Source organism: Betta splendens, chromosome 10 (assembly GCF_900634795.4).
Source record: "Betta splendens chromosome 10, fBetSpl5.4, whole genome shotgun sequence".
Lineage (NCBI taxonomy): Eukaryota > Metazoa > Chordata > Actinopteri > Anabantiformes > Osphronemidae > Betta > Betta splendens.
Window position 1 is genome coordinate 18,320,235 of NC_040890.2, and position 19,985 is coordinate 18,340,219.

At 43.6% G+C, this 19,985-nt stretch overlaps 4 protein-coding genes across 10 annotated transcripts in view; 2 read left to right on the forward strand and 2 right to left on the reverse strand.

Moving 5' to 3' along the window:
* bbs12 (Bardet-Biedl syndrome 12) overlaps positions 1-15,002 on the forward strand; it is a 30,284-nt gene extending 15,282 nt beyond the window's left edge. Inside the window, exons 2-4 of one of the 5 annotated variants that reach the window (XM_055512214.1) lie at positions 4,732-5,011; positions 12,247-12,335; positions 12,771-15,002. In XM_055512214.1, coding sequence (XP_055368189.1) covers positions 12,783-14,708 — 1,926 coding nt within the window. In that variant the 5' untranslated portion in view covers positions 4,732-5,011; positions 12,247-12,335; positions 12,771-12,782 and the 3' untranslated portion in view covers positions 14,709-15,002. The other 4 variants (XM_055512216.1, XM_055512215.1, XM_029165902.2 and 1 more) reach the window with 4 other exon arrangements.
* Positions 460-4,738, reverse strand: LOC114864906 (interleukin-21-like). 2 transcript variants are annotated; one of them, XM_029165914.3, is made up of 7 exons: positions 3,036-4,738; positions 2,827-2,927; positions 2,688-2,729; positions 1,273-1,380; positions 1,155-1,190; positions 980-1,060; positions 460-817 (listed from the first exon to the last, which is right to left on the reverse strand). In XM_029165914.3, the coding sequence occupies exons 1-7, from the start codon at positions 3,046-3,048 to the stop codon at positions 791-793; spliced, it is 408 nt and encodes a 135-aa protein (XP_029021747.1). In that variant the 5' UTR covers positions 3,049-4,738; the 3' UTR covers positions 460-790. The 2 variants fall into 2 exon arrangements, with proteins under 2 accessions (XP_029021747.1, XP_029021746.1); XM_029165913.3 differs by having other exon boundaries at positions 2,827-4,738.
* Positions 9,954-12,292, reverse strand: cetn4 (centrin 4). Of its 2 annotated transcripts, none has more exons than XM_029165910.3 (5): positions 12,154-12,292; positions 11,756-11,911; positions 11,511-11,639; positions 10,824-10,961; positions 9,954-10,184 (listed from the first exon to the last, which is right to left on the reverse strand). In XM_029165910.3, the coding sequence occupies exons 1-5, from the start codon at positions 12,154-12,156 to the stop codon at positions 10,095-10,097; spliced, it is 516 nt and encodes a 171-aa protein (XP_029021743.1). In that variant the 5' UTR covers positions 12,157-12,292; the 3' UTR covers positions 9,954-10,094. The 2 variants fall into 2 exon arrangements, with proteins under 2 accessions (XP_029021743.1, XP_029021744.1); XM_029165911.3 differs by lacking the exon at positions 12,154-12,292 and adding an exon at positions 11,991-12,130.
* Positions 15,003-15,437: 435 nt separating the features above from the next.
* On the forward strand, positions 15,438-19,838 carry fgf2 (fibroblast growth factor 2). The gene is made up of 3 exons (XM_029165912.3): positions 15,438-16,486; positions 17,738-17,841; positions 19,373-19,838. Exons 1-3 carry the CDS (start codon positions 16,309-16,311, stop codon positions 19,556-19,558), a joined length of 468 nt encoding a protein of 155 aa, XP_029021745.1. The 5' UTR covers positions 15,438-16,308; the 3' UTR covers positions 19,559-19,838.
* The last annotated feature ends 147 nt before the right edge of the window (positions 19,839-19,985 follow it).

Below are 19,985 nucleotides of genomic sequence, written 5' to 3' on the forward strand. Positions count from 1 at the left end.
AATCTTAAAAATTATATTTTAAACAGTTTTGCTTTTTAACGTTTGCACGTTCAGCTCTGCACTTATTGCGCTGCAGATCCAATCAGCTATACTTTCAGTTCCTCAGCTAGTTTCAGTTATGTTTCAGCTGCTTCAGTTTCTGCAAAGATTCAGCTGTTTAATGAGCACGTTCTCTTCTTCCACAGATACATTCAGCTACACCTGAAATGTCTCAATTACTAGCTATGTTTTCAATGTTTTACCTACTTACTGTGATTCTTCAGCTACGCATTCAGCATTACAGAATTCACTGTTCATTTTACTATGGAAATGTTTTTCTAGTTGGCTAAATATGGTTTCATTTGTGACTACAATGAAACTTTTTACACTAATCAGTGAAAATGCATGAGAGAGAAACAAATGACAATAAAAAGTAGCATTCTGTGTACTTCAGCAGAATACAGCTATAAAGTAGATGAATTATGTGTAAAATAAGTATTTAATAGTTTAAAAGGTTACAAACATTTCAGTGAAGTATTCCTGTACTAAGGCATGTCATACATAGTATACATGAGGTTAAGTATTTCATATTCTTTGAGAACTACAAAATTAACTTTCACTTTCTGTGAAAAACAAAACTGCCAAGTCCACTGGGTGGCAGCAAAGCAGCCTTCCTAAAAGTACATTCATCACAGCTTAAACTAAATAAATAAATTAAATAGACGACTACAACATGTAGACTCAGTCATGTTGAGCTTTTTTTCGTGTAGTGTGTTCTCTTTGTTCCACCTTGGGTTTTAACTTCATCTTCTTAGTTCATGCTCAGGTTGCTCAAGCCCTGAAGGAGGACAAAGAGAGCGTTCACATTCACCAAACCGTTACGAGACTGACGTCATCACAGCAGTTGAATGTTCAAGCGGCTCGTCCTGAAGCCACAACAGGAAAAACTGACATTTGAGTAATTTATGTAGTTGGTATCAAAGAAGCGATCAGCACTCACCATTTGAATCAGAGACTCCAGTCTGTTGAAAAATTCCCTGCCGCTCACCTTTGGTAACGAGTCGCACGACTGACAGGTCGACTGCAGGAGAGGATGAACGTTAGAAGTGAGCCCACACAGACTGTATACATGCAGCACTGTAATCAGGTAAAACGTGAACCGGAACAGCTCTTACGTTGTTCTCTGAGGTGCAGAACGCCAGCGCGCTCTCCTGAAACACATGGTAGAAAGTGTGGTCAGAAACGGTGAAGCTTAAGAGCTGGCGCTCGCGGCGTCCGGCGGCGCCTGCTCACCGTCAGCGGGTTCCGAAGGCTCCGGTACAGTTTCCTCTGCGGCTTCTCTGCAGCGTCGATCTCCAGGTTGGTGCGAAAACACTTGAGGGCCGACAGACAGCAGCCGTCCTGTTGACAACACGGGCGAGTCAGTGAAATGAATGCAGATTTAGTAGAGTTAGTCATGCCCCCACCGCGGACAATAAAGGTGCTCTGTCTGTCTAGTTTTCTCGCTCTGTCAAGTGTTTTGGAAGCGATGAACTCGTTTGTGCCCTAAAAAAACTTACAAGAAAGCTGCAGCTTCTGGTTTCATGTGACTTTCCAATCACATCCACTCATATAACACCTTTACAACTGAAACTTCACTCAATAAAGTTTCCACTATTTTAAGGGTTCTTCTTCTATTTTAAGTTTCTCTTCTCATTAGAAGATGAGACACTTTCTTATCAGCATCGTTTTTCCCACCAGCGGGTGTGAATGTGTTGACGATGTGACATTTTCCCAGCGAAGCGGTTCGTTTCTCCTGGCTCTGGTGTGACGTGCCCGGGTCAAACGGGTCAAGGCCGGAGTGAAGGCTGAACAGTGGTTTTAGCAGCGTTGGCCTCTGACAGCTTCACGCGGGCATTAATTGCCACTGTAGGTTTGACTCAGATGACACGCTTTGCGCCTGCGGTGCTGTGAGGAAGTGTGATGGTTTTGTCTGCGCTCTGCTTGATTACTCATCATTTTTCTCTTTGGAGCGAACGGAAGCTGAGAGAATGCACTGAGCAAACTCTGGAAGTGAGTCACTCAGCAGCTCAAGCCTGATTTGAATTTACAGGTAGTCAAGTTGATTTTAAAAAACATTTCTTTGAAGTGGCTGCACACAATGTAACTCAATTCAACACCAGCAAAATGAATGTGGGCTTTGATATTTAGAGGCGAACGTCTAGTGGAACACGACGCCTAATATTTCAGCTAAACTTAGATTAAGTTAAAAAGAAACACCGGTCCCAACTGTTTCACTATAGTGCCTAAAAACGTTCCCTTAGTTGTACTTTTCAAAATAAAATATTGGAAATAAATTTTAATTAAATAATGTCAATAGTGTAAATTTTGTTAAATCCAAAAAGTTAACAATTTTGTAAAAATTGGAATTTGTAAAAAAAAAAGGTTTGTACAAAATTAACAATTGCACTTCTGCTAATACACAAACAGAAGTGTGTTTTTGTATGTAATATTAAAGAAAACTTTTAAATCTATTATCTATTATCTTTGGACGCTGTGTACACAACACGTTTCGTGTTTTCACACATCATTTGATGTCCTCCTACAGTAGCCGACACATGAGAATATTAGTCCTCGTAAGTGGGAGAACAGTGACTAAGCAACCACAAATATAAAAGCGTGACCCTGAGCAAAACTAGAAAACAATAAGAAGAATTATTATTTCATACCTCAATATCCTGTGGTGGCGCATTAAACATCTTATCGCTTTTCTGCACGAAACCAACCAAAAAGAACAATTAGTACCAGCAAGCACCACTGCACACGATCAAAGTGAAGGAAATAAATGGCAGAAGTGGCAGAACGTACCAGCACGGTGTCTTTCACATCGTTCAGCTCCTTCTGAACCTCTCTTAGCTTTCTGACCTGGTTCAGTACAGTTGATGTGTTGGCCAGAGACGAGCAGCAGACTGCAAAGAGGCAAAGAGCAACCAGCTTCATATTCTCAGTGTCGGCGGCAGGCAGGTCCACAAAGTGCTTCAAGAGTTACTGTAAATGCAGACAGCTGGGTGACCTACCTTTTATACGCATCCCTCGGGACGCAGGAAAACCACTGGAAAGCTGCAGAAACTGGTGTGAGTAGAAATTTCTTTCCGCTGGTAGTCGCCACTACGTGATGCGAGAGTGGCGTCAGGCGGCGCGTGCGTGGGGCCTATAGATGGTGTGTGAACGTAAAGCCGTTTGAGTGCACCCGACAGGAAACGGCAGGAAGACGGCACTTCCCATTTTCACTTTGAATCAGTGGAGCCGCAGCGATACCGTGTCATAGGTAGCGTTCGTAGGTGTGGTATTGACAACCTGAATGCCTTCACCGCATCACGGCCACCTACACAAACACAAAGCGCCTCTTTCAACAACAGGAAGCATCGTCTATAGTGATGTTGGGCCGAAAGAAGAAGTGAGGAGATGCTGGTTGTGTAGGAGGAAGTCCAGCGGGCGCCGGCCCAAGAGGCCCGGCCTCATGTAGATGAGTGTCGCTGGGCCGAGGGCGACGCGACACGAGCGCTGGGGAATGCCGTGAAATCATGAGCGGCTGAATCACTGTCGCACCAATACCGAATATGAATCAATGAAGCCGCTTTTGTGCTACGGTCAAATACAAATGACGCCTGACGTGTGTCCAATGTAGAATAATAAACAAATGACTGCTACATTATTGATATCAAAGTCTTCTGCTGTGCTGATTAGTGCGTGTGTTATTGTTGCTTTACACTTATCGTAATGTTTTGCTTGATCAACAAAGTCTTCCGTGTTACGATTCAACACAAGTCTTTCTTTTTTGTCTCTTTTTTTGAGACCTCCTGTTTAAAGGTTCATCTTAATGGGTTTTGGGCCCAGTTATAATTCTTCGTGCTCGACTTTCTGACTTGGAACCCGCACGTTGGGAATCTCCACGCGGCGCTGGTGTCGCGCTGTAAACGCAGCTTCGCCTGTGACGTTGCGCGGTGCGGCTGGTAAAACCACCCGTCTGTGTGGATGATGACAGGCCGGGCAGCGCCGGCCCACCCTGCAGCCCGCGGTGGGTGAACGCGTGGTTAATAGGAAGCGCACAGAGAAACGCCACAGATGATGTCATCGCAAAGGCAAAATGGCTGTTTGTATGAAAGTGAACAGAGCTTCTTTGGTGACCTTCTGCATTACTTTAGTATCACACACTGTGGAAATTCAGGATCATCATATGTTAGTCAATGCATGCATGTACGCACGCAGTTAGCGCAGCGTGTCGGCCCCGTTCACACATATGTTCCCTCCACATTATCTCTACATCTAGCTTCAGAACCAGTGGAGAGGAAGTGAGAGTAAGACTGAAAGAGAAAACCCCTCTTCTTCGTCAGCGTAAGGGAAAAGGTGGGTGGGGGCTTCGACTGGTCTGAGAGGTGCATCACCCTCTGACTCCCGTCTTATCAGGAGTCCCTGTGATGCACATACACGAGGGAAAATGTGTCTGCAGGTACATTCAAAGATTCACCAGAACTTTCCTCCTCTGGTTGGCAGCAGGGAACCCCTCGAACCCACCGAGCGTGTGTGTGTGTGTGTGTGTGTGTGTGTGTGTGTGTGTGTGTGTGTGTGTGTGTGTGTGTGTGTGTGTGTGTGTGTGTGTGTGCATGTGTGTGTGTGTGTGCATGTGGTCTAGAGGCCTGGCACTGAATGGAGCAGTGCCTGTACACTGGTATTAAATGAACCTTAATCTGTTTCTGTCTTAACATTTACCAGTGTGGAGACGTGTGGGACAAAGGGGACCAGTCGCTGTCCCCAGTGGTGACACTGGTTCTGGTGGTGGAAGGCATCGCACACACAACGCGATGGTGAAGAAGCGCAGTCGACACCCAGTGAAGCTGCTGATTGTGGTCAGTGAGTGTTAAACGCAGGGCAGCAGGTGTGAGCGAGGCGCCACCGGCACACGACGCGACAGCAGGTCGACGTTTGGGTTCAGAGTCTGAAACACCAGAATCTCAGGAGGCCAGCGTGGTTTTCATCCCCTCAAAGGTCAAAGGTCGGGATCAGAATAAAGCCTGGGTTTCGTTTACTGCTGTTACGACTCTGCTTTCCTTTTTTTGGTTGTTTGTCATTTCATTTCCTGTTTGTCGTTTCCTGTTGTCAGTTTGATTAGCGTGACCTGTTTTAGTTATTGTTTTTAATTTAAGCTCTGTGTTTGTGCAGTCTGTGTTACTGTGTCCATTGTGCTTCCTCTTTCAGGGTTGGTTTGTTTCTTTGTTCTGTGCCTCATGTTTTGAGTTTGTTGCAAAAAGCTTTTTATTTATTAATGATGAACTTTCCTGCTCCGCGGTGGTTTTTACTTGCGTGTTAGTTTTGTGTTTGTTGTCATCCTGCATTTGTGGCTCCCTTTGTTTATTTGTGTTAATTGGTTTATTTCTTAACTGTTGGTTGTTATTCTGTCTTCGGGTCGTGCATCCGACTGGCAGCTGTTCCTGTTGTTGTACGTCCTTCTGTGCACAAACGCTTGCTTTCTTCTTTGTGACCTCCAGTTGTCGGTCCGTTTTTTGTTCCATGTGACAAACTAAACCTTTGTCCTGTTCTGAGCAAATTAGTCTTTTTTATCTAATGAAGTTTGTTTTTATTTTTTAACTGTGGGGTAATATTTATTTATAGTGTGTATGGAACATTCCTGACTTGAATTAAATTGCAGTTGTCTCACATCAGTCGGGTTCTGAGGAGGCCTTGACTCTTGGAGCTGCAGTATTTTAGAGCTTTTTCTCCTCCAGCAGAACGTGATGCTGTAGCTCATATTGTTAGTTCAGTCTGGTTTTCCACTGTATATTTCAGTATTACGTAGCCTCGGCGCTGATGCCTCAGCCACAGCTGTTGCTCATCAATATCATAATTGTTGTTTGTTTTGTTTTGACTTGACGTTGTGGTACTGGAGTGATGTCATGTTTGTTTGGCTTATTTACGTCTCTGTGCGATTTGAAGCGTGCGTTTGTGCGCGCAGCTTTAAACACAGACAGCTGTGAGATGGACAATTGGGTTGATAAATAAATGTTAAGTAAAAGTGTGCAGTAGAATTCTGTAGATAACTCAAATATTTTCTTTTTTTCAAGTGCTGAGGTTAAAACAGAGGAGGTGCTGCAGTGGCCTTGTTGAAGCTTCGTGTATGTGTGTATCTGTAACTATTATGCAATAGTGTTTACTCTTGTAGATTACTGAAGTATGTAGATAACTTTCTACTCCCACTGCAGTAGTACGGTTTCCTATGATGAAATGCTGCGGACGCTCAGCGTTTCCGGGTTGCGGGGCGAGTGGGCTCAAGGGAAGCGCGGCAGCACGAACACAGCGACACACGGCCGATAATGCTTTACTTCACCCTGAAGCCCTGACCGGCCGGAAAGCCAGGGGTTTGCTTCACTCTGCACAGTTATTAAAGCAGAAGCTAAACGAAGGTAAAGCCGTGGACTGAAAACGCGAGCGTGATATTACCGTAAGTGCACAGGAAGAACAGAGGGTGTGGGTGGGGGATCGCCTGTTTGAGTGCTCCACCGGTAGCACAAGAGGAATGACACAGCTCGTTACAATTAGTAAACAGCCTGTCAGTCACGATTACACCATTAGGACTTTAACTTCTTTATGTTTGACATAAGGTCATGGGTGCAGGTCAGACAGCGCCACCGTGTCCAAGCAGCGCATGTGAACGAAACCCGGGCGGGACACGAAACCTGCAGGGTGGGAATTTACCACCGCACAGATGCAGATCTGGTGCAGCACATCAGGCTTCAGTGTCTCGTCTCATCCAGTTTCCAGTTGCTGCCTGGGGTTGTTTGTACGAGAGACAGGTGATGTGTCGATCAGGTGGAATCACTTTTTTCCTGTCCTGCTTGTGACCTCGTTTTTCCAGATCATGCAACGTCTGTTAATTGCGGCCGGATCGCAGCCAAAAGTGCTGAATCGATGGATATTATGTTTCATTGACTTTTCAAAGCAATCTGATAAAACCGTGTCTCGTCTGAATGTGAGATCACCCTCAGTTTCGTGTCTTTATTTAAACAACATTCAACAACAGCATCACATCAGTGCTGATGTTTCATTCCCTGAAGCTTTAAACAGCTGGAAATAAAGAGTCAGCTAGAATCTCTCCCACATTTGTTACTTTGTGACAGCGCTATTCACTTAGGCCCTAAAAATATACGATGAAAAGGCCAAAGCAAAAATTCAGTATTCAGTTTGGGCCTTAAATATTTGGTTTTATATATGTATGGTTATTATTTATATTTATATTTAAAGGCACATTTACAATTTGTAGAGACCAAATTATTTACTTTTTAATAGTCTTACTCTTAATAGTTTAACAGAGAATTTTCCAGACTGCTTTGCTTTAGGTGCTACTGAGACACTCACGTACAGTGAAAAAGGAGAGAGTCTGAATCACTGAAGGAACCAAGTGAAAGGACACAAATACGAAGCTAACGACCTTCACCAGATTCTATGTGAATGCGAGCTCTCGTTTCCAGGCGCACTCACAACTATTCTCCACATCATGGACATAAGCTTCTGACTGAACACTGGAAACCGTAGCTGTCAGGTAGAGTTGTGATGGAACAGACGACGGATCCACTAGTTTGACACACCTGCATAGACACTTAGACATAATTGGCTAAGACGCTGCTCTGTGTAATCGGCTGATCAAAAGCGAGGAAATGACTGGAGATGAACAACAGTCCTGATAATGGATCAGGCGATATCAGACAGTTATGGCTTAATCTTACACTGTGATAAAACAGTTTCCCTCTCAGTCAATGTAGCCAGAGAAGTCAGCTGTACAATCACAGAATAAATGAAGCACTTTTAAATTTAAAAATGAATTTAGGATCATTAAACACTAGAGCAGTGCTACGTTGCTAACATCCCTCTATAAATGTCTAATAATCCAGCTATTTTACAAATGTGTGTGAAGGTAAAACAAACGTACCCCTGATGTAGTCACTCTGCTTCTTCAAGGCACAATGACAGTTATTAGTTCGTCAACATCTTTTACTCAGAGGGGGCTTGAGAAAATAGGTTGCCTGCATAGCGGTGACACATCCTTGACCTTTAGGAGTTAATAATACGATCATCTTTTACCAGCAGCGACCAGACGCACAGCGCATAGCTGTTTTGGAAAGTATTCGTTTTATGGGAAAAGACAACGAGCAGCGGAGCAGTGGGAGTATTGAACAGCCTGTGATGTGAATGCTCTTTAACCACGACAGTAGGGGAATAACGCCCGGCTGAGGGGCTGTGGAGATTGGAAAGGCCATGAAACATCCACCACTTGAACAACACCTACGCTTCAAAAATGTGACCTCCGAACCAAAAGCACGGTTTTAAATCTGCCTCTAGGTCTGTTGCTGCGACTGAGACCTGTATAAAACAGAAACCTTCGTCTCTAACTGGACACTAGAGCGTTGCCCTTACGGTGGGATCTTTAATGTGGGTTTCACACCAATGAAACACAAATATCATTTGCACTGACAGCGCACATGAACAAGCAGGTTCTTGTTCTTTCCAGATTCAGAGAACACAGTAAAGCTGTAGTGGGAGCTGAAATCGTACCATGGAGCCACTGTAAACAAACTGATTGAGGGGCCAAACATTAGAACCACCTCTGAATGTATTTGAATCCACTACGACTCAACTCAGCAATAAACACAATTGAGCATCATCACATTTGCAACAACTCCAACCTCAAAACTGACTGTCTCTGGATGGAATTGGTCATGGTGGGTACCCGATAACGGGGCCTGTGAGTGTTTAGAAAACTTAAGGTGCTGATGACGTCCACCTGTGAGGAGGCTTCATGGGAAAAATGCCTGAACATGACTCCAGCAGCAGCTGAGTAGGTGGCACACGCTCCTGGTTGAAGTGCCAACTCATGACCTCCTCCGTCCACTCAAAGTGAGCTACGGTGCCGTATTTCAGCTCTCACCTGGCATGTGGTGCACTTTGAACTCCAAGAAGGTGGATAGATTTGAGTCATAGGGGGGAACATAAAAGGAGCCTTTGATATACTGGCCTTTTGATTTGGCTCCGCTATTCAGGTTTCGGCTCAGGAGATTAAAAAAAATGCTGCACTTTAATTTATCACAGTGGAAGATGAAGCTTAGCTCTACATTTAAATCTAGCTTCAAGCGTCATAAAAATTCCTTTTCAGTTCTTCTAACTTGTGAACCTTTAACCTAGATAGGTTGTGATTTTAAAAACCCACAATACTTTCATTGTGCTGGTATTTTCATGCCATCAGACATTTTATATGGAATATTTTTTCATAAGTAACTTTTCATATTTTCCACCTGATGTTCCTGTGCTGTCTAGAACAGGTTATCATGACTTTCACAATCAGTGGCAGGCATCCTCAAAATAATAGACAACCGTTTGACGGCTCGGAAAAACACGTCACTACAATATCCTGTTTATTTTAACAAGGTATGGTGCTTTGGCCAAAACCTTCCGCTGTATATTTCAATTAATCAGCAGGATCATCTTTCCTATAAGATGAACAAAAGTGTAGGTAGGACTGTTTTACAATATGTTCTTCAGATAAGTTGGGTTCAGGAACTCGAAGCATGAAGCGAGAGTCACTTTTACTGAGTTACTCATCTCATCTTCACGCTTGTCATTTCTGTTGACTGTAATAATTCTGGTTAGTCGACATCGACTTAGTCATAGAACTTTCACTGTCTGTTCTCCGGCATCTGACCATTGTTGGCATGTTGTGCTTTGCAAGATGCGCTGCAGCAACCACAATGTACTGAAATTATCGTCTGACATATTCAAAACCAAAGCATTTTTTCCTCTTTCCACAGATGAAGTGCTCAGGGTTTGAAAATGACTCTACAACCATTTATTTATTTTACACATTAAAACGCAATTTGATGCTGCATGTTAACTTTTAATGTATCAGGACACTGTGAGGCTGATGTTGAAGTAACAACAGACACATCAACTGATGAAATAAATTTATTTGTTGTTGTAGAAAAAAATGTACAAAGATACTCTATCAAAATATTTATTTACAAATAAACTAATTGGCCTGAGTTAAAACTACTGTGACAGAAGAAACAGCTTAAAAGGCTGCAGTGATCAGTTCAGTACAGATTGGTCTTCTTCATGATGCGCAGGAACTCCTGCTCGTTGACCTCACCGTCTCCGTCTCGGTCTGCCTCGTCAATCATTTCCTAAAAAGGTTTGAAACAAAGAGACACACTGTACGATCAAACAGGAATAAAAGGTTCAGCACTGAAATGTGAAACACCAGAACAAGTCTCTCTCAGCCTCGCAACACACTCGTACAGCTTTTTGTCAGTGCACAGGTTGTTCCAACAAATGGTGAATGGTGTATGGCTTGGATTTCCCATCCTGGTAACTAATCTTCTGCAACCAGTTTTTCCTGGGTAATTAACATGTTTAGGTTTAGTCCTATCAGGGTTTTTGCATTTACTAAAAAATCACATTGACTTTGAGCATTAATCTAAATGTCCTATCTAAATGGGGAAAGGGGTATAAAGAAAGAAAAAAGTTAAGTATTGATTTTCAATATTACACTTACTGTTTGGACTGTGAGTCCACATCACAGGTTTTACCACAGTTTTTACACATGTACCACATCCACTAAATGTGCCGTCTCTAGTCCAGGTCTCGCTACACTTGCACTTCTCAATAGTACAGGAGGTAGATGAAAATAGATGCGACTCGTGAAAGAAACATCAGGTTTTCTCACACATTACAGTGCGCATGAATGATTGTAAATAACTACATAAATCTGTGGGTAGTGGCTCTACTGTTCTACTGTTCGTGCTCATGTATTACAACAATACCTGTAATTCTTCATCTGTGAGGTTTTCTCCCAGCTCCTTGGCAACTCTCTTGAGGTTTTTGAATGAGATTTTTCCTGTGCAGTCATCATCAAACAGCCGAAAGGCCTTTAATATTTCTTCTTTGGAGTCTTTTTCACTCTATCAACAATGAATCGGGACATAAGCACATAACACTGACAGAGAAATCATACAAAACAACAGTAAATAATAAAGAAAACACAAGTTTACAAATAAGCTACATTTTGAGATGTCTAAAAGTTGAGCTAGTGCAGTTTACATGACAACTTTCAGACAACTTCACCTGGACGACTAAGAATCTTCACTGAGATACATGTTGAGATGTATATTTTGAAGAACCTAAATTAAGTAACTCATACTTAAATAAACTGAATTAAATAACTACAAAAGATTGTTAAACAAAAATGTCCAACTTCAACCACGGTTTAATCTTGTCTTTATACGGACAGAAAATTATTATCTACGTCACGTTTTGGTGAAATCAGTCAGACTCTCAGTCTTCTCTCTGCGGGTGGGGTTAAAAAAAGCTACAGAACAGTAGAGGGCACCAACCCATTCAATCAGCAGATCACAGGCTGAGGAAGCTACTTGAATGCATACAGGAGGGAAACGTTTTGCGCCGACAAACACAGGTCCAGCTGCTACTACTTTCCATTATATCAAACTCACCATTTTCACAGTCATCATACTGAGAAAGTCATTGAAGTCAATCGTTCCAGAGCCCTCTTTGTCAATGTCTGCAATCATCTTCTTGATTTCTTCTTTCTTTGGCTCAAACCCAAGAGCCCTCATGGCAACCTGCGGTACACAGCGAATCTGAGGCTCTCTTTGAGACTGTGCATTTTAAACTGTGTTCCTCAAGTAACGTTGCACTAAACTACTTTAATGCTTGTTCAAATAAAACGGAGTCAAACCTTCAACTCCTTGACGTCTATGGTTCCAGTTCCATCTGTATCAAAGAGATCAAAAGCCTCTTTAATTTCCTGCCGTTGCTCCTCTGTCAGTTCGGGTTTGTGAACTGGCTTTTTCCTCTGACTCGCCGAGGGAACTGTTTTCCTGTAACTTGAAGCCTGAAAACAAACAACATTAAGTTGCTCAGTACTTAGTTTCATAATAAAGCACAGTAACCCTTAGAGGGCGATTATTTACGTTTTTCTTCAACTCTTATGCTATCCAACGTTAGCTCCCGTGGTACACTACGAGACTAAGATAAAAAAACACGTCTTCAAGCTAAAATAACCGTCAGTTCTTCCTAATTCATACTTAACTACTTCACTTTCAGCTCTTACTATACTTTAAACTGACTTTATACCATTTAAAGTGATATATTAGCCAGGAAAGCTTCAGTGGCGTGTTTGATGATCGGATGTCAACAAAACGGGTAACGGCTGTTTTTTTCCTTCAGGAATAACACGAGAGCTGACCAATAGAAACCCCGGCTTTGACGTGACGTCACACTATCACCCTATCACACGAAGAAACAAATGGACTGTGGTATGGGCGACCAATCGTTGAAAAGATTTCTTGTCTCTACGCAACCAAGAACTGTGACGCATGCGCAATGATTATTTGTTATGGTCCGTGCAGCTGAGCAGCGGGGAAGTTGCAGAAGTGACATTATTACAGCGTAAGAAATTTCTTCACGGTATATATAACATGTTACAGGAGCGTTTTATGGAAACGCTGTTTTATTCTACATTTCTCTTTGCTTGATAATAAGGCTGGATCAGGAAATTAACTAATTTATGAAGCAACCAGCGTATTATTGTAGGTTGTTGCTAAGCTAACATGCTATGCTATGGCTTTATTGATCAATCACTGATTAACAGGTAAAATAATTGGAATTATTCTAACAATGTAACGTTCTTAGTCTGTTTGGCAAAACGCTACAGATTCTCTGGTCTATGCATTTCCTTGTTCTCTATTCAGGCACCTCAGAAAATGCCGGCAAGTACAGTTTTGAATCAACGTCAACACATTGGACTGCAGAAGCTCTCAGCACTGGCCGGATTCTCACATTCTGCTTTGGGTCCCAATAAAACGTATAAGTTTATCCAAGATGATGCCAGTGGGGAGTCGGCTCTTGTGAGCTCGTGTGTTCGCCTCTTTGAGAACCTGGAGCTGACCTGTGCTGTGGGTCAGTTGGTTTATGAAACCATCCAAGCCCACCACAGCGTGTACCGCACAGGATCAGGAAGCCTGCTGTTCCTTGCAGGAGCGTGGAGCCGTGCTGCTTTGGAATGCCTTCAGAGAGGAATTTCAGTATCACACATCATCTCAGCCATGTCTGAAGGGATTGGGATATGCTTGGATGTGTGCAATAAATGCAGTATACCAGTGGAGAATCTTAGTGTAGCTCATTCAGAGAGCTTTACTGCAATGCCTTTTGATGTAAGACTTCAGCAGCTGAAGAAACCCGTCGTAGAGCCTTCACAAACATCATCCAACATGCACAGAGAGCACAAAGTTAGTCAGAAAGCTACAAGTACAGTGGGACAAGTGAAAATAAAGCTCAGCAGACATTTTTGTGAGACCAGAGTTGAAAATCTTTCCACAGACTCACAGCCCCCTGAGCCTCAAGGTCCCAACATTGCACACATTGCTGGTGGATTAAGCCACGGTTCTGCAGATGCAATGAAGTTAGCTGTTGAAGCCAGCTATTTGCAGTCAGAACGAAATCAACAAGCTAACAGCTCTGTCACCTTTGACATTTCTAAAGTGGTCACATGTTTGCTCCCTGGCCTATCTGAGGAACATGCATGCGTTTTACCAGGCTGCATTCTTCTCTTATCTGCTGAACAGGCTTCGGTTGCACGTCACTTAAAAAATCAACACATACGGGTTGCTCTTATCACTGGTGATTTATCATATAATTATCGCCATCTAGGCTTTAGTAGAGCAGCAGGTTTACATCGGGTGAGTGACCAGCCAGCTTTGTTAAGTTCAAGCAAAGAGGATGAATGGTTGGGAAAAGTTGTGACACTTTTGCTGAGCTTGGAAGTGAACCTGATATTAGTCAGTGGACTTATGTGTGACACACTGATTCAGTGCTGTTGTGGACACAATATACTTGTGGTGGAAAAGGTGAAGGCTTCTATTTTGAAAACGTTTGCCAGTGCAACAGGAGCTGTTCCAGTGACATATGCCTCACAGTTGAGCAGGCAGTGTGTTGCCACCGGGGTGAAGGTTGAGCTATGGAGGGACCTTGGTTACCAGTACAGAAAGCATATGACAGCTGTGAATATTTCCACTTGTAGGAACAGTGGATTAGTTACAGTGATCCTCACAAGCTACGTACAAGGCAAGCTGCAGGCCCTGGAGGACCAGTTTTGGGCCTGTGCTTCTCGGTTGCACCATGCGTTGAAAGACAGAGCCCTCCTGCCTGGTGCAGGAGAGACAGAGATGCTTTGTATCCATCGCCTTCAGAAACAAGCAAAGTACTGCACAAATTGGGATGGTGACACGGTCCAACGAGCCACAACGGACACTGGGACAACCCACTATAAGGGGGAGGTGTTGCATCTCATGGCAGATGGATTAATTGATTACATATGTACTGTAATGGTTAACACTGGAAGGACCTCAAAGGTCAGAGCTAGGACTGTGGTCAGTCAACAACTGCAGGACTGTAATGGACCTATCGCACAGTTCTCACAGCTTTTCTTAGAGGATGAAAGGGAGGAAGGTGTCTCCTCCTCACCCATAAAAACACAAGCAATAAAAATCTATGATAATCTAAGTGTGAAGCAAGAAGCATGGAGAAAAGCCTTAGATGTCGTGTTTCTGGTCTTGCAGACTGATGCAGAGCTCATCACAGGAATGGACCACGAAACAGATCATGTGGAGGAAAATGTGATGCTGTTGTGATCTTCATGCAAATGTTGTAAATTATTGTTTTCTTTTTTTTCTTTTGTTGTTTTTATTGATAGAGTCAATGATTGAACTTTTAAGTCATTTCATTTTCTGCCACATGGGGGAGACAAATTACAGTGACGTTACAGTCTGTGCACCCAAACATGTACATGGGTAAACTGTTAAAAACATCTGATTAATATTTAATCTGAGCAAAGAAATCTGACTGGACATTCAACATTGTTTGGTTTTTGGTAGGACTCACTGGAAGTGCTGCATGTTCCTCACAGTAAAACCCCTAAAATTCTCCTTACTTTGTTATTAATTTGTGCTCAGAGCAGCCAGGGAGAACCAAGCCACAGTGGAACCCTTCTGCCGTGGAGCACACCATGTGCACTGAGCTTTGTCATGTCAGACGGGCTTTCGTTCTTCAAACAGGTTTAAGAACCCGCCTTCCACGCCGACTAGCGTCGAACAAGGAACCTTCCTTAATCTGAAAAAGGTCGCGGGATGATCGGCACCAGTTCCCCCAACCCTTCATCTCCTGCACTGTGCTTTTGGTTGGGTTTTATTCACAGTACCTTTAAATAAGCGTTTAGGCGATTATGCAACCTTAGAAGTGTGTGCTATACGGAAAAGTCAACTACTGATGGATCACGTTAAACTAAAACTCTTTCCTATTGTGTGTTTCTGTCTTTGAGATTTCAGTCACATGTGACACCTTCAACTTCCTCACAGAGAGTGCGCTTCATGTCACGTTCGCTGAAATAAAATGCTGCAAATACATTAGGGTGAAGCTGTAACGGCCCCGAGCATCAGCTCCCTCCCTGACTCTGACCTTAGTTGCCCTGATGTTCTGGTCAGATGTCAGACCAACTGCTCAGTTCTAGAGAGATTTCAAGCGAGGTCCCAGCTGAAGTTCTCCTGATGTGGTAACAGCTCCCCAGAAACCCAGACCAGATTGTCTATTTTGGCAAACGTGTGGTCCTAGTGGTCAGAAAATCAAGAGAAACGACTCTGCTCTTAGCTGATACTGAAAAAGTAAAGCAACTAAATCACTCTTTGGCCACTTGCTGGCTTTCGCTTTGTCTCTCTTCTTCTTGAGACGGATAAACACATGGGCTCTGTTGCGGCTCTGTTCTCGTCGTTTGCCCTCCTCTCCTGGTTTGGTTGCTTAAATCGGCGAGCACTAGTGGGCGTGAGCATGCGAGTGTGTGTCGGTGCTCCTAGGGCGCATGCGAACTGAGGCCCAAAGGGGAAAAGCCCTCCACAAAGATCTAAGCCAGCTGCCCTGCTTTAAACACTCACTGCAGGCGGCTGGACGCGAGGGCAAACCTGTGTGCATCCTGGGAGAAGACCATTCCAGCCTCTCAGCAGCGACGCTCAGTAAAAGCTCCGCTAAGAAGTCTCCTGCTTCAGATCTACTGCGCTCACAGGGCACTTGCCCTGAGAGGGGGGTGTTCGCGCAACCTGACCTCCGGGGTTAAGCGCAGTCAGTTTGTGTGAGGCTCTGTGGAGGAGGGGAGGAGGAAACCGGAGGTAGGAGGCCTCCGTGGGGCTTCTGCACCGCTGAAGAGGAGACGACGCAGCCGCCAGGAAGCAGGAACACAAGGACATGGCCACGGGAGAAATCACCACACTTCCCTCCACACCTGAAGACGGCGGCGGCGGCGGCTTTCCTCCTGGGAGCTTCAAGGACCCCAAGAGGCTGTACTGTAAAAACGGAGGCTTCTTCTTGAGAATAAGGTCGGACGGGGGAGTGGATGGGATCCGGGAGAAAAACGACCCCCATAGTAAGTCCTTCCATTCCACATTCCCAACGCTTCTTTATGTTCCCTGTAACATGCTACAGAAAAGTAGGAACAGATGGACGGTGACGGGTGAAGTTATTCTGTTATTGTTATAATGTAAACATGACTGTAATAAGCGCACGTCTACTACAGAGACGTAGATTTCATATTTTCTAAAGAAGTGGGACCTTGATGGAATTTGTTTGAGTGTTGTTAATGTGTGTCACACGACACAAGTCAGATTAATCATCCAGACGGCCCAATGGCACCACAGTCCGCAACATCTTACGTTTGCTTGTGTGTAAATAAGTTGCATCAGTGGGAGGGAACGTGAATCTGGAGTTTTTCCTAGGAAAACACCTTCATGAGTACAGACTGAAGTTCCAAACAGGTGTGGCCCAAGAAAGTCCCGATATAGAACACGTTCAGGAAGAGAGGAGCTGTTTTTAGGGTAATTCAGGAGATTTATGTGAAATGTCCAAGAATGTTAACCTTTTCGTAGCTTTATTTTGAAAAACAAAACGCGCCATAGTTATTCACAGTGAGTCATCAAGCAGGAATGAGTCTGCAGCTACCTTTTTACCACAATGCCTTTTTGGACTGGACCTTCACCTCTGTAGACAGGACCCCACTGTAAACACTGCCAGTGTTCACCATCAGTGGGGCATAATGTACCAGTAAACATCCAGAGGAGAACCCTCCCTTGATCTGGGCCCAAACTCATGCAGGCATCTACTTTAATTGCTGACACGTGTGTCTGCATGTGAACTTTTAATGTTGGACAGATCCACTGGTTTAGCTTCTGCCGCTCTGCTTCCTGTTTATGGCTTCGGCTTCGTGCAGGCGATGCTCTGCTGGCTGCTCTGTCCTGAGGCATCTGCAGGTGAAGCTGTCAGATGAGCAGCAGACGGGAATCAGCTCCACCTGCAAATATTAGCGCCCAAACAAAGGCATAAGATGTGTTTACCTGACTGAACAGTGAATGCAATTAATTGTAAAGTGATGACAACTTTGAAGGCTGATTAAAATACTAGAATCAGGTGGGGTTTAATCGTTTGCTGTTGTTTTGGTTGATACATTACTGGATAATTTAATCTCACTTCGTTCTAAAACCTTTTTTTTTTGAATAAATTAATTCCATGTTAAAATCTCACCAACAGCAACTTTACTGCAGGTTGTTGGCTGTCTGTGATAAAACCCTTTTTAAATTCCTCCTTTGAATGTGACAAATGTTTTGCCTTTCTTTTTCCTCAGTAAAGCTCCAACTCCAGGCGACCTCCGTGGGGGAGGTGATCATTAAAGGAGTCTGTGCCAACCGTTATCTGGCGATGAACAGAGACGGGCGACTCTTTGGAGCGGTGAGTGACCTCAGCTTTCATCAGGTTCCATTAACTGGCTGAGGTTAGGGTTCTTCACAGTGGCTTCACAGACTGTTGTAGTATTGAACAGCTACAGTCAATGTCTTCTGCTTAGAAGGAGTCAGTGACTCACCTTTAGTGACTTCTGCTGATGCTGAGCCGTCGGCATGTGGAATAAAAAGGTCACAGTGTCAGAAGCATCTTCTTCCCACTAAACAGCCTCCGTCTGCTGATGAGCCCTCGGCCCTGACCCCTGACTCTGAACACTTGTTTCCTGCCTGTTTCATGTTTGCTCTGGACGGACTTCCTGCCCGTGTGAAGCAGCCAGCACACGTTTGCCAGCGCTGGCAGCCACAGTGTTGAAGTTTACAGCAACAGGGGACGTGTGAAGTGTTGTGGACTGATGTGGTTTGGTGGTTGTGACGGCTGGTGCACAGTTCGTGTAAGTGGCCAGAAGCGTTTCCTCCTAATGAGAAGCTACAGGATGTTAAGTGTGTGTGTGTGTGTGTGTGTGTGTAGAAAACACTTAACACCAGACCAGCCGACCTCCCATGGTGTTTGTAGGTTTAAAATAGAAAATACTAGGATATATGTTTATATTTAGCAAAAGCCGTCTGTTACTTTGATGTAATGGTTTAATGTTTCTGTGGTTGCTACAAAGTCAAGTGTCTTCTATTCCACAGCTTTATGGATGCGCAGTCAGTGTCATCTATAAACAAAAGGCTCCCGTTAGACACAGAGCAGGGCAGCGAACGCATTGAGCTTTCTTCTAGTTAAGAAGCAATAGACTTGATCAGCGACGTCGACAGGAGGCAGGTTTTTCAGAGCGGTTATGAATTCATCTCTGCTTCGTGTCTTCGTTGACTTGTTGTCTGGCTGCTTCGTGCTTTGGCTCGTTCCTGGTTTAGTGTTTAGTCACGATTAACGGAAGCGGAACAAAGACAATGATTGCGAAAATCTCTCTGTCAGAAGTGGTTCCACTGGAGAATGGCTTCATTAACATATAAATGTGGCCTTTAGTTCTAAGATGTTTCATGTGGGAATTTAATGACAGAAATATCAGCGTGGCAGATTTCACCCTTTACAAAAACATATGGGACATAAACAATGTCCTCTAAAGGAAATATAACTATAACTAAATAAATGCCCTCACCAGTGATCACATCTGTACATACAGTAAATGATGAATGTAATGAGAGAAGATCATTAACAGGAGAGAAACATTTATGCAGCAAATTCTATAAAATACTTTCATATATGGGAAATTATACTTTAATGTATGAATTATTTATTGTTTTTAAGAAAAAACTAACTTGTCCCAAACCGTGGTTTGTAGATTCTCAGTTTTCTTCTCGGTATTTTAGTATTTCTTCATTTTCCAAGCATTTAAGTGGGACGGCAGTGAGACACTAGTCCTTTGTTCTGGAAGCAAAAAGCTGCCCTGCAGCAGCCAACTCTCCCCTTAAAGTCCCCTGAACCTCCTCTTCAGCTGATTGTTTGACGAAGCTCCACTTTGTGTCTTCCTCTCTAGAGACGAGCTACAGACGAGTGCCACTTTCTAGAGCGGCTCGAGAGCAACAACTACAACACGTACCGCTCCAGGAAGTACCCCAACATGTACGTGGCCCTGAAGCGCACCGGCCAGTACAAGTCTGGAAACAGAACCGGACCGGGTCAGAAGGCCATTCTCTTCCTTCCCATGTCGGCCAAGTGCTAAGCTAGAAATATTAACGTCTCAGTGGCAACGACAAACACGAATATGTGACGGCAATGAAGATAAAGTGTCCCATCAACATTGCCCAAAATAGCTGTGATGCTTCCGAATGCCATGCTCAAGTAATTATTACTAGCATTATTTTCCCAGAACCTTTATCAACTTTTATTATTCAGCTTTACCTGCAAACAGTGGCACATTCACACCAGACTGACTCCAAGTAAAACCAATAATCTGCAGCCTTTTATGCTTCCAGAGAAAAAAACCGAAAGACTGAGATCGACAGACGTCCTTCTTTAGTTAATGACCTTATACTCAACACATTAACAGCATTTATCCTGACAGATCTTCCCTCTCTTTGACATCGACTTTGAATTATTAATTTGGTAACAATTCATTTTCCAGGTCCCAGTCATTTCCTGGTAAAATC